The following is a 12641-nucleotide window of genomic DNA, read 5'->3' on the forward strand; positions in this document are numbered from 1 at the left end:
AAAAGCTGGCGGATGTTAGAAATGCTTCAGTTCCTTATAACTCACTTAAGAGATCTCTTGTGTCATGCCATGAAGCAATTCTATTTTTCAAACTGGCCTGCCAAGTATGTCAACCTAAATTATATATATGTAATTTCTGAGACTTCAAAGCACCTCCTTGAGATGCTGCTGAAAAGCAGTCCAAAGGATGGACAGCTGGTTAGGAATACGCTGTCCAAGGAGTACAGAGGAAGATAAAGCAGTGCTGTATGCTGCCCCCTTCCATGTTAGGGATGCTTCAGAAAAGTAACTTAATCTGAAAGGGGGCACCTGCTCATTTCAACTTGTATCACAGCTTCATGAAAATCCACAGCTATTTTCTGCTTGTAACTAACACTTCGAGGCAGAGCTTGGAAAAATGCTCCAAATTAGGCACCAGCTCTTCTCAAATGATGTGAATTATGTTAAAAATATGCTACCATAAGCTTGCCAGGTTCCACAAGATCACTAATCAGAGGTGATTTTATGTTGGATTCATTTCTTCCATTGTGATGAAGGTATTCCGTGTTAGGGGGAGCAGTGTAAGGTAATCATTTATCCACTGAAGCAGTATAACCATCCTACTGGAAGTGACTATTCTAGGGTTACAAGTTAACTACACAAATGCTACGTTAAGTTTTTCAAAATCAGCACGTTTCCTCTTGCCTTGAGAAGAAACATTTCTGCTCAGATTTGGTTCCATTTAGTTATATTAAATCTAGCACACATTTTGCTCATTTAGTACGTCAAGACTTTCTGCCAGATATGTCTGAAGAGAAATAAGTTCTGTTCACCTTGGTAAGCGTGGGTTCTGTGTAAGTAGGCATTTTATTAAAAACCAGTGTTTAAAAGCTAGGTTCATTCACACATGAATGACTACAAGATGCCATTTCAAATACAGTTAATGTCAGTACACTTTTGACTCATACTTTTTACATTATTAATTGGAAATTCTGCATGCCAAAATCATGAAATAATAAAATTAAATTAGTCAGTCTGATGACATAAGCCTTCTGCAAGAAATCTCATTCCATATGTGAGAGAACAATCCCACATTTTTCAGCATTTGCAGTTACCAGTTATTTCTTTCTGCCCTTCCCTTTCAAACTACTTATTAGGCAAGTTTAATTTTCCAAGTTTGGGAAAAACAGTAGTTATTCTACAGACTACATTAAAACAAATTTAGATATTGTTTGCAGCCTGCAAGTTCTCAGCCCGTGAGAGGGCTGCCTGAGAGCCCAGGGTACAAAGCTGCGGCCTCAGAAGTGTTTCTTACATCTGTTGCAGTGATTCCCATCAAAATGAAGTACGCTACAAAATCACTCCTCACAACATTGTGAAGCAGCCATCCACGTGAAGGAAAGCTTTCAAGAGCTACAATTAACACAAACAAAATAAAAGTAATCAATTTAACTTGCAAATTTTATAAAGCCAGGATAAACATGCTCCTTATTCCAAGATAAATAGCCCCACTCTTGGTTCTGAGGAATGCTAATGCTATTCTGCCATCTGTACCAAGTTTTTTGTACTTCAGCTAACTTATGCCCCCCAACAAGGAATGAACTGCAGCGCCAAAATGTTTGTATTTAACTAAAAAAAAAAAGTACATGTTTTCCTAAAACTGCTTGTTTAGCTTGGCAAGGCTTCCCCCCCCTTTTTTTTTTTAAAAAAAAAAAAAAGCCTTTAAAAAAAAAAGTAATCTACAAATTAAATTCATCACCAAAGCAATTTACTTGCCATTCTGTTTATGCCTTATATAAACCTTTGTTTTGCAGATCCCAGATACCTTAAACACAGCCACTAAAATCTGAAACCAGATAATGAAACAACAAAACCATTTCTGCTGCTGAATTTAAAATAATGTCAGCTTTTTCCACTGAGAGGCAAAATTTCATCCCAAGTTGTAACCTACTATGCAAGCACACACTCACAAGAATTGTAGCTGGGTACTCTTTTTCCCTTGGTATACCATATAAAACCGAATTGGTAAATTTCTTTAGAAAAATGTTTATTATTTTAAAAATCTATTTTCATATTTCATTTTACTTTGGTACCTTTTTCCTGATGAAGAAGATAATCTGAAATTTTGATACTGTACAGTGAGATCAGTGCACAGAGGCCCCATCGCACAGGAAGGCTTTCACTGAAGCTTTTGGAAAGCGATCTAGCTGTTTTTGCTGTTTCATGTAAATAATTAAGGTTACAGAGCAGTTCAAAGGCAGCCATGCTTTCTTAGCATAGTTGGATGAAAAGGAAAGATAAGGAAAATCTTTTTATGCACGAGTGGGGAAATTTTATACTGTTGGGCTTTTTGTTTATTTATACATGTTTATACAAAGACTTGCTCTGTTCTTTCCCCAGTGTGCGTGCTACAGATCTGATTCTTCATATCGGTTGTCAATATTCCAGAACACAAATCTGGGGAACAAAAACTAGCAATCCTGTTTTGAGGTGATGGAAAGGGTCTTCATGTTATGATAGACCACAGAATCATTAAGGTTAGGTAAGATAATTGGTTGGTAAGATCACTGCACTGACACCCAAATTTTTGAGTTACAGTTGTCCAGATTAGGATCAGTCTGCAAGCCATTTCCTGACTCAAGACATTTTGCTTTTCAACTGGCAACACTACACTTTTTTGAGACTGCAGCAGTTTAAGCAGGCTCTAGTACTCTAATAGCAACATACCTTAAATATGTTTAGAGCAGGTTCTTTTTGATGTAAAATTGCCTTGAGTTTATTCTTGTATGCACAACTGGGCTCCCTGACATGGGAAGCGGTCAGTCAGGGCTACCAGCTGGAGCAGTCCCCTTGCAGTCCTCCTGGACACGAAATCCTCCAGTAGCTGCACAGTGTGTACCCTACCCCTGGCTATTGGAGTAAACAGCATTGCTAGGAAAGATGCAATACAGCTAAAAAAAATCTTGGAACTGTAACTGATTATGTCAAATCAATCCCCCTTCTGTTCCTCTGGGTGTTGTACCAGTAGATCAGTGTTGCAGACAAACCCAGTGCTGCCATCTGGGAACTTACTTGGGGTCCAGGTCATGCTGTCCCTGCAGTTCTTAGTCATTCCTTCTGTTTCTTTAAAAAGTTTTTCCCAAACTTGCACAATGGTAATCTTAACTAGTCTCTCAGAAAGCTTCTGAAACTAACCTGGGCCTACAGTCCTTTCAAAGAAGAAGTTTAAGAGTTATGAATGCTGAGGAAGTTTTTCTTACCTTTACTAGGATCTTTTACTACAATGTCAGAAATCTCAAAGAGCTTTAAAGGCAAGGGCATCTTTCGGTTAGCAGCAATAGTTTTCAGTAGCCCAGGAAGGAGGGTAGTACGTGCCACCTGCAGGACAAACACGGATGCTGCAAGTGAGATACATTGCAAAATAGCTAACGCTACATTTCTTAATGTTTTGTCAGAAGTAGTCAGGTGCAAATACTGTACTAATCTCTTATGCTTCACCATCTTTGTTTTAGAATTATTGTAACTGAAAATGTACATTCTCTGTATGTTCTTTGTACTGTACAGCCTGAAAAACCATCTGCACAAGCTGTTTTTGTTCTTGGTCAGTACCTTTTACGTTTGTGTACATTCTGTATCAAGCAGCTGTAATTACCATGCAAAATGATATATACAAACAGGTGATAATAGCCTAAACACTTTATGACAGTGGCTTCATAGGACTGTTTAGTTGTGGTAGCAAATAGAAAAGAAAATACATGAAGTTACCCCAAAATTATGTTCCTTAATTAGAACGTTTTTTACCGCAGTAGGATGTTTTTACCATTAGAGGAAAGACCTGGAAAGGTATCTCTGATATTCAGAGAAATCAGACTTACCAGAGGTCTTGGGAGGAAGATACCACAGTTTACTGAAACTTTAAGCCTTTCTGTAAAGTGTTTACCTTTGTATTTCTTAGGTTAGAAACAAAATACGCCTCAAAATTGTTTTCCATTTACTTCACAGATCTCGTAACGTCTAGTCACTTTCCCTATAAGCTAAATCATAGAATATCCCAAGTTGGAAGGGACCCACAGAGATTGAGTCCAACTCCAGAGTCCCCAAAGGACCACCCAAAAAATCAGACCGTGTGTCTGACAGCAAAACACTTCTTGAACTAACATTGTCACTACTTGTAAGTGCTCATTTATCTCCCCTGACAAAAAGATAATTTCTCATGATTATTTCAGGTATAGATAAATATGTTTGTTTGCCTCTGTTCAGAGGATCCACTCAGGATCACCAAGGAAAAGCAGAAGGAATGTTATCATTGACAGTTAACATATTTGGACAATTATTTGAAATAAAACGAGTATGATGATAAATAGAATAGTAAAAATCCCCTGCTTATTTGACTCTGAAGCAGATTTCAAAGATAAACAGATGCTTTCAAAATTAACCTGAGGTCCATCTTCCCAATCAAACATTCATGTATTCATACCACTGATAAATTTCAGATTCAAAAAAACCTCTCTCTCTCTCTCTATTATATACACACACACACACATATATACATATCCAGGAAAAAAAAAAACTGTGATAACAGCTACTTCAAAAAAAAAAAACCAACAACAAAAGCCTTCCCATTCAGAGCTCAGAAGGTAACTGCAGGTCCAATATTTCTATTTATACTTACTGGCTTTTCTAAATGCAGGTGTCAATCAATAATCTGGGTGGAATTTTCTGTAATAAGATAGTTCAATTTTGCTATGTGCCATCATACCGAATATGGTGTTTTACTTCACTGAAAAGCTAATAGTGTTTCACACCGCGCAAGTTATTTCTTAGTGAAGATATAACAGCAAATGACTGCTAGCAAGTTTACTGCATAAATACCCACATCCTCTTTGCTGCAAGACAAAGTAGCTCTATAGCTCTGTAAGCTGTTTTCTGTGAGTTCCTTTCTTTCCTCTTTATACATAGCATCTGTGACACTGTTGCTTCCAAACTTGACCTGAATTAAGTTACTTCACCTGAAATTCTGCAGTTTTGGGGTTTGCTATGTGTACTGCTTTTGTTGTAGAGATATCAGTGCCAAGTTTATCCGCAATGTCTTCTTGAGAACACTAAGAAGAGATGAAAGAAAAAAAAACACAAGGTCAAATAGTTAAGACAGACAGGGAGCCAATGACAAAACCTGCCATCTGTAATGAGCAATGCAAGCATAGCTCTTGTGCTGAGGCCCTCATGTACAACACCCTCTTATAATACAAACTGAGCCCTGGTCTTGAGACAAAGTAGGCAAACTGGTTTATCTACAAATGTTAATTACTAACCAAAATAAAGCTAGTTAAAAAAGTTGTGTTTATTTAAGCTTCTGTCATAATTTGCTGTCAGAGGCTGACTTGCAGTGGAAAAAATACCTTATTCAGAAAATAGTACGGGAATGGCACCCAAGCTTTCTCCTAAAGAAAACAATCCCTTTGGGGCAACTGACAGAAAGTAAAGTACTATCTAACAACAACAACAAAAATCTCATAGCTCTGTTTTTGTTTTTCTGAGCTGGAACATTTTTCAAGTCCATATTCTCAAGGTGTAGTGTTAAGCTGATCAGTAAAGCAATACACATGCACTTTATCAGGCTCAGACAATGTCTGTGCACATACAGCAACAGATGCGACTGATAAGATCCACGCTGCAAATTTTCAGAATTTATAGCTTTATTAATGCATTAAGAAACCAATAGCAGACTAGGCATGTAATTGAGGATTTGCCAGTATACTGCAGTCTCCCTTCGCACTGGCAGCATTCCGAGAAGTGTGTTGATAGTCTAAATGTGAGGAAAACGAGCAGATGATGATAACATCTGAAAGAGTAGATTGTTGACTAAAAAAGAGAATCTTATATGAATGCTGACCTTAGGAGGATAAAATTGTGTTCAAGTTTGCAGATGTGTATCTAAACTGCAGTATGTTACTATGATGCAACTAAGTGCATTTTGGCTAAATTTGAAGCCCTCACAGAAAGCAATGTTACTTTGTAGGAGCGATAATTTAGGGCTCAAACCAAAACTAGGATTACATTCACAGACATGTAAGCAGTGCTTGTCACACAGCACAGGGTTACAGAATGTTGTAGCAGAACTGATGTTTGCCACAGGGACAGACCTCATGTTGCTGTTCCAGTGAAGTGTTGGTGACAGCAGACTGTGGGTTTCATTGTGCCATAGCAAAAATACAAAATGTAATGTGATAAAATAATACACTGTGTGATCTTCTGCTGTGGCAGTTCATAAAGGTTCTCTATTGTAGTGATAAAATATACCCGACGTTTTTGAGCATACTAACTATTCAGTGCTGAAACAAAAAAGGAATTTATATAGAGATGTTTGCAGTGAATTATAAAAAGTTTGACCATGTTTTACACAGTAGTTCCCCAAGATGGTACTACCACAGGTAATCTTTGTCAAATACTAGCACTGCAGGAAGTAACATCAGTTATTACTGACTTGTTTCTTAAACAAGTAACATTTAACAGTAATAAAATATTAAAACTAAAATACATTTTTCAGGCTTCAGAGTAACTATAAATCTTGCACTTTAAGCTCCATAAAATGTGAAGGTGTTAAAATTTTATTTGATCCATTTGGATTACCAACCTCAGTTGCAATACCTAAACTTTTCAAATGCATGCAAATGTTTTAGGAGCCTGCATCACCATATCTTAAAATCTTTGACTATGTTATCAAAACTCCACTTATGATTCCTTAGTCTGCATTATATAGCGCCTACAGGGATTCTTAAAATAAACTCTGACTGAATAATTATATATCAACTTGGTACCTAATCCAAGGAACCATGAGCAGGCAACAATACTGAGAAAAGACAAGTAGAAAGTGTGATCTCTGAACTGTAGTAATATCCACCAGAAATTAATAAATTTTGATAAATTGTTTTCCAGATTATCAAACTATGATGAGTTTCACATTGGGTGATCAAAATCCCTGAAGAGAGTTGCTGTCTTAATTTCATACTGTCAAGTTAAACTAAAAACAGTACTTCAGCAACTATTCTTGCCTTTACACGTAGAATTGCATGCCACATTAGCAGTTTCTGTCAATTAGCAGTCAATTTCTCTGACTTACAAACTCACAAAATATTACACTGTAATTCCAAAGCACTAGTAAGCAGTCACCTGCTTAAAACAGTAACAGATAATACCGGTACATTTATACAACAGCATAGTCTCAACCATCCTCTACAGTTTTTGTGCATTGCCTTTCAAACATGCAAGTAAAAAAATGTTAAATCAATGCAATATACCAGGGCAAAAGTGAGTGCTTCAGTGAATCCAGCAGCCGCCAAGTCCAGTCTCAGAAGTTCTGTGAGCTTATTGAGGGGGAGCTAAAATTAAACAAAACACAGTTTTTGACTTCCATCTAAAAACACTCTTCTGTTCTTTCCCGAGGTGATTCTGCCTCTTACATTATGGTGAATTCACTAGGGAGGTACTCTGCTTGTGTGCTTAAAATTTTTTGAAAGCATCAGCCAGCTGCCTTTAGGCTTGCCTGAGGAAATGAATCTCCCAATTAGAGATTTAATATGGGCTCCCTGCTTAAACCCTGTCTTTTTTCAAGTACCAGCGACCACTGGTCTTGGACTTATTCAAATCAGTGGGGCATCTGTTTTGTATCCTATCCATGGTAAATACTTCTCAAGGCAAAGCATGTCAAAATATTTAATTCCTAGGTTCTGTTTTCCCCAAAGCCCTTCTGGCATGCACTAGTCATTTACTGACAACAGAGCGCTTATTTGAAGGGGCAATCTTACTTGATTAGCTATGGTGTACGTTTTCGGAATAGTCATCTGAATGTTGTTATAACCATAAGCTATTGCTGCATCTTCTACGATATCACATGCATGGATAATGTCCGCTCTGGTAGGAGGGATTTCAATCTCTATATTGTTCCCATTCCCTGTGACGTGTGACTTCAAACACATCCTAGTCAGCAGCTTTGCAAGGCTTGATGGAGTTTCACTGAAACAAAACAAGAGAGTAGTAATTTACTGATCTTACACTATACTTTTTGAAGTAATCAGTGTTTCTGCTATGTTGCCTTATTTCCTGAATAATCTCTAAGTGCTTTACAGACTGTACGTAAACTCAGCATTCCAACAAAACCAGCTCAGATTCTGACTCCGAGACAGTCATTTTTCTTTACTTCTTAACAGTTGTGAGAGGCCATGAAGAACCATTCCTCTTTTGTGAAAACAGTGAAGAAAGTCCTACAGAGCCGAGTTAATTACCAAAGTTAACCCCAGAATTTTTTCGTAGATTAAAAATCATGGTGTAAACATTTTTAAAACAGTGTAATAATCAGTGTTTAAGTACCTTTTTCATGATTAATGCTTAAATAAAAGAAGCTTTTATTTGCAGTAACGCACCTGATTCCTAACTTCTTGTTAATGTGTTCAGGTTTCACCTTCTCTTTTCGGTAAGCCAGTTCCTAAAAAGAAAGGTAAAGCTTTTCAGCATATACAACCCTTGCTACCTCTAAAAGGATTCAGTTTTGACATCTTGCTAATCTAGCTTCTTCTAACTGACTCAAATGTCATCCACAGAAGACAGGTGTGGAATATTACATTAAAGTCAGTATTTTATGATAACATGATTCTTGAAAATAATACTACAGTACATGATGCAAAAGCTGTTCTCAGTTAAGCTAGGAGTTTGAATGCAGCATGAAATCACTGTTATTGAAACTTCTGATAATTTCAGATAAATGCAAGTAACAGGGTTTCTGAAAGTTTCCAGTCACCGGTTCATCTTAAGTCAAAGCCCTAAAGCAGTGAATGGTCATGCATGAGACTGCATGGTCTAGTACAGATCAAATGACTTTTTGGAGGAAAAGGAAGGAAAACTTGTTACCTCTGTATTGGCACAGAAATGTTTACCATTATTTAACCTAGGAAGTTTGTAATCCATCTATAGCAAGCTATTGTGAATGTATATTCAAAGTGTTTCTAAACTTCTAGATAAACAAATCCATAAAAACCCTAGCATCCAGAACTCTGAATTTTTTGCTCTATTTTATGTAGGGAAATTGCATTGCCTAGTACAGTGATTTCTTTTGTTGGATGTCACTTCTAGATTCTAGGTCTTTCCTCTGAAGACTGCAGTTACCATTGTTAGAAGAAAGAGCTAAGATATAACTAGAAAAAAGTCTCAACAAAGTTTCTTTCTCCCTAATTAATTTGTACTTGCTTGATACATCCAATTTTACGAACCCAACCAGATCTATCTTCCGTCACTTCCAAGAAACAGGAGGGATTGCTCTCTATGCTTTTTTGTTCTCCTAAAACGACTGTTACTGCACAGAGATGTACCTGGCACTCCTAGTACAAGCAAACCTGCACTTGTAGTCAATATACTGCCTAATAGACCTTTATATAGTTGGGGTCTGTAAAATGAAGGACTGAAAAATCTGGTGTTAAAAGGTTATTTTAACTCATAGGCATTACAGCTTCCTGATCTGATAAATAAGTTATGCTGAGGCTGATTTCAGCTGCCCACTGGTTTCAGCCTGAAGGACCTCTTTCTGCATTCCTTTTTTCCTGATATGGAACAGGTAGGTTTTAAAGGCTTTAGACACAGATTATGACCTTGATTGCTATCTCTGCTTGTTTCTCAAAATGTCTGTATCACAAACTCTAAACCCACAGTAGTGGTTACCACACGTAACTTTAAAGCCTAGCCTTCTTTCTTGAGTATCAAACTGTGAGACTATTTTTAGCTTCATCATAAATTAGTGGAGCTTCAGAACGAGTTTTCAACATAAGGGGAAACTGAGGCACTGTTCTTTTTTTGTGTGGGGTTAGAGAAGGCCCTGACTCACTCGTTACCTCTACAGAAAAGATAATATCAATAATAGCACCCTTATACTTCATGTATATAAAGTCCTTTCCCCAAGGATAGTAAGATACCATCTCACTATGCTTACCGGATAGATGTGGGTCTTCCCATTAGGAAGAACTACTTCTACTGCTTCAACACTGTGAGAGACAGAAAAACAGAACTAAAAATGAGTTTTTTAAATGTGGCCCAAGTGTAATGGCTTTCTGACTAGATTTATACTCACGTGAATGGCTTCTCACAATATTCACTAAACATCGTGACTATAGTATCAAGAACAATTTTTGCCTACAAAATAAAAATGATAATCACATTTAAATCTGTCCTCTACTTCTACTGAAAGCAAAGTGAAATAAAAAAGGGAAAAAAATCTTACATTCTGTTCGTTCTATACTATTTAGTACCTAAGAATCCAGAATCATAGCAGTCTAAAATACCAGACCAAGTATTAAGAAATGTTTTGCTTCTGCTTCAAAGATATCTACACTAAAGCTTGAAAAATGGAAATCTTTGCTCTTCAAGGCTCTGAAATACTTGTATGTTTTTGTTAAAACTGTTCTGAAGATACACAGAGATCTTTATTTCCAGCTGGAATTGCATCTTCCAAAACTTTAGTTTAATTAGTTACTTTGCTAATCAAGTGAGAATGTAGGCTAGAGGATTGTGCATTGTTTAAGAAAATATTGTTAAATTAGCTTCACTTGCAAAACTTTTTAGTGAACAGTTGATATTTTAACACATTAGTATAATAGAACATAACCATGAGATTCAGCTCAACTTCTCAATCTACAAATACTGTTTTTGATGCCTCACAGTATAATTTTCTTCATGGAAACAGAACAGCACTATTTTGCACTATCAAAGTAAGCAGCAGCAAGAAGTATTTATTTTTTAGTTTGCTTAGAAGTGATTCCCCACTATGCAAATTTGCGTCAATAACACACCATTGTGTAGCTGGGTAAATTAAAAGCATTCTTTGCTCTTCAGCATCAACGTACACATTTTAGGGAAACTATCAATGAATGCACAACCTATATTTGAGAATAGGCAATTACTACTGCTGGGCTTTCATGCTTCCGCTTTGAGTTACAGAATTTGCATATGGAAGAACTTCTATTTCATAATAATTTGCACAGCATCCCTGCTTGAAAAAGATAACTAAAAAGAAAAAGTCTTCTCCCCTTCCCTCAGCCTAAATTTGAAGTTGGAGACAAAATGATTTTTTACAGAGTATTCCATCGAAGTAAGCAGTCTTACTGAACTTTCCTCTTTTTCTAGGTCTGAAAGGCTTCAAGAAGTGCTCAAAAACACAAATAAACCTAGTTTACTTAGATTTTCTAATACAACCTGAACACATACTGTCATCATAAAGACCTAGTAAAAACAAAGCCCCCTGAACACACAACACTGTCCACAAAGCAAGTCTAAAACTCTATTGAGGGATTTCCATGTAGCCCCACAACTTATCCTGGCCCTTTGAAATGGGAGGTCTGCTCTGTAAACACCTGTCTACTGCAGGTCTTTGTACTGGAGCACTCTTACCCAAAGGGAAAACAGGGACTTTACAGTGTATCAAAAGCAGAAAAGATTAGCTTACCTTTGTCATATCTGTGCCTGTACATTCAACAAAAACATTTCTTGTGTTTAGGTTTATTTTTGAATGATCTCCTAAAACATGAAGAGAATAACAAATTAAGAAATGGTATTACTTATCTTTCAATGACACTGATTGCTTTTGTGATTCAGAAACCATCTTCCCCAGCTTAAAAACCACTATGTCTACTGCATCAACACTCAGAATTCTTACAAGAACAACAGCACTTTCTATTTTCAAATTAGAAATCAAGGAGAAAAACAGAGCGCTTCCCATCAGAAAAGGCAGACCAGACTTGCTGACCTGGCTGCCCTACATTGGAAGGTACACAAATCTACAGCCACTCTCTGTATCCAGTTGAAAAAGCAAGCTAGCAGAACAGCAGCCATCTGCTGGTGGCAGAGTGGTTCTTCACTTCCAGAGCATCTCCCCTTTCCCAGCTCTGGCAGCACATCTGCCTTTGTAACATGCATAAGAAAGCAGCCTTGGATAGGGAAGATTGAAGTGGTTTTTTTAAACGTGATTTACACTGATAAACATCCATAGCTGCTTCTGCAAATAACCAAGATCTTGACTGTCATCTGAGATACTCTGGCTTTTGTCTACATTAGTGGCCTAGTGCACAGGATGGGTTCCTTTTAAGCCTGGCTTTGTTTTTTGCCTGTACTTGCTGTTGTGAGGTATGCCCTGCACCACATTGCTGATGCACTCAAAACTTTGTCATTTTGAAGAAGCAAGGTAGACAATGCAGTTAGGGTCATCATCTAAAACGTCTTCCTTGCAAATTGGACGCCAAGTCCCCAGCAGTCAATTCCTTAAAAAAGTGGGGTTCTGTTAGTAAATGGCAAGTTGTGTGAGGAGGCTGAACAGAAATCTGCCTCACACTGCCTGTTAGGCATAGATGTCCAGTGTATACCTTGAAAGAATTTCATTGCTAGTCACCAAATGGTGTGGACACATGCAGTCCTAGAATTGTTTGAGGTGGTGCCAAATAAAACCTTAGTCCTTCTCACCTTTCCTTGCCCCATTCCCTGGTGCAGATGCACCCCACAGGAGTGAAAGGGAAGCACACACACAGATATATACAGGTGTTCTTGCTCCCTTTGATCCCAAACAAGTCACTCAGCTTCTGTTTTTCTGTTTCCTACCTGGGAAACTAGGTCATAGCTAGACTGACAGA

The 12641-nt window shown here is 37.4% G+C and overlaps 1 protein-coding gene and 1 long non-coding RNA gene across 6 annotated transcripts in view; one reads left to right on the forward strand and one right to left on the reverse strand.

The window, feature by feature from the left end:
- FARSB (phenylalanyl-tRNA synthetase subunit beta) overlaps positions 1–12641 on the reverse strand; it is a 36036-nt gene that overhangs the window by 17016 nt on the left and 6379 nt on the right. For 3 of the 4 annotated variants that reach the window (XM_027464034.3, XM_027464032.3, XM_072042565.1), the window contains exons 8-15: positions 11465–11535; positions 10094–10155; positions 9956–10007; positions 8400–8461; positions 7785–7992; positions 7278–7358; positions 4989–5081; positions 3240–3357 (exon numbers count right to left, since the gene is read on the reverse strand). In XM_027464034.3, coding sequence (XP_027319835.2) covers positions 3240–3357; positions 4989–5081; positions 7278–7358; positions 7785–7992; positions 8400–8461; positions 9956–10007; positions 10094–10155; positions 11465–11535 — 747 coding nt within the window. Of the gene's footprint in view, positions 1–827; positions 1393–3239; positions 3358–4988; positions 5082–7277; positions 7359–7784; positions 7993–8399; positions 8462–9955; positions 10008–10093; positions 10156–11464; positions 11536–12641 lie in introns of those variants that run through there. The other variant, XM_027464033.3, reaches the window with a different exon arrangement.
- The window catches only part of LOC113844433 (uncharacterized), a 32929-nt gene that overhangs the window by 14101 nt on the left and 6187 nt on the right, over positions 1–12641 (forward strand). The window lies entirely within an intron of this gene.

The sequence above is a fragment of the Anas platyrhynchos genome, chromosome 9, assembly GCF_047663525.1.
Source record: "Anas platyrhynchos isolate ZD024472 breed Pekin duck chromosome 9, IASCAAS_PekinDuck_T2T, whole genome shotgun sequence".
Classification (NCBI taxonomy): Eukaryota; Metazoa; Chordata; class Aves; order Anseriformes; family Anatidae; genus Anas; species Anas platyrhynchos.